The sequence below is a fragment of the Orycteropus afer genome, unplaced genomic scaffold (genome assembly GCF_000298275.1).
Source record: "Orycteropus afer afer isolate SDZICR_OR568_19922 unplaced genomic scaffold, OryAfe1.0 scaffold00148, whole genome shotgun sequence".
NCBI classification, from domain to species: Eukaryota; Metazoa; Chordata; class Mammalia; order Tubulidentata; family Orycteropodidae; genus Orycteropus; species Orycteropus afer.
This window is the reverse complement of record NW_006921735.1, coordinates 3,258,468-3,259,509: the sequence shown is the minus strand read 5'-3', so window position 1 is coordinate 3,259,509 and position 1,042 is coordinate 3,258,468. Positions and strand designations below refer to the sequence as shown.

Here is a 1,042-nt window from a genome sequence, read left to right as displayed (position 1 = left end):
TTATACCACTGGCATGCCTTATTTTACATAGTTATATGTACATACATTTTATCTGACAAAATGATTTATTTTATATATAAAATCACTCTACAACTCCAAATATTATATATCAACTTAAAATGAGATTTCATAAAGTCACAAAATTACTCACCGTCCTTGGTACAATTGAGTTGGGTTTCATCGCTAAAGTCTTCACAGTCATTGTCACCATCACAGGCCCAGTGGCCTGGGATACACCTGCCACTGGAGCATCTGAACTGATTCTCAAAGCAAGAGAGAGTACAGCCAACCTCATCACTTCCATCCCCACAGTCATCATCTGGAAAAAATCATTAAGTTAGTGAAAACTGATTCTAACAGAAACATGTTTTTATGATTTATCTAATTTTTTTATTATCCACAGCTCTTCAAAATTTACAGACAATAAAGTTAACAATTTCTGCATATACAAATACACTGATATTATAGTGGTGAATAATATATGCTATAATCAGTGAAATAACATCATTTTTACTCTTTTTTTTTTAGTATGCACAGTTTTACTTTTGAAAAATAAATGATGAATAAATGGATTTAATGTCCCATGAACAATGAAAGGACTATTTTCATCTTTACATAACTTGCTTTCTAACAAAGTATCAGCTATTAAATTCTTCGATATTGATTAAACTTAAATAAAAAGAAAACAAAAATCCTCACAACTAGACCAATAAGCAACATCATGATAAATGGAGAAAAGTCTGACATTGTCAGAGACTCCATTTTACTTGGATCTAAAATCAATACTTATGGAAGCAGCAGTCAAGAAATCAGACATTGTATTACACTGGACAAATCTCTGCAAGAAAGTTTTTAAAGTGTTAAAGAGCAAAGATCTTACTTTGAAGACTAAGGTGCGCCAAACCCAAGCCATGCATTTTTAATTGCCTTGTGTGCATGTGAAAGCTGGACAATGAGTAAGGAAGACTGAAGAAGAATTGATGTCTTTGAATTGTGGTGTTGACAAAGAACGCTGAAATACCATAGGCTACCAGAAGAACAA

The 1,042-nt window shown here is 32.4% G+C and overlaps 1 protein-coding gene across 1 annotated transcript in view; it reads right to left on the bottom strand.

Annotated features, from left to right (window-relative positions):
* LRP1B (LDL receptor related protein 1B) overlaps positions 1-1,042 on the bottom strand; it is a 1,967,638-nt gene that overhangs the window by 1,071,765 nt on the left and 894,831 nt on the right. Inside the window, exon 22 of the mRNA XM_007946050.1 lies at positions 152-319. Coding sequence (XP_007944241.1) covers positions 152-319 — 168 coding nt within the window. The remainder of the gene's footprint in view (positions 1-151; positions 320-1,042) is intronic.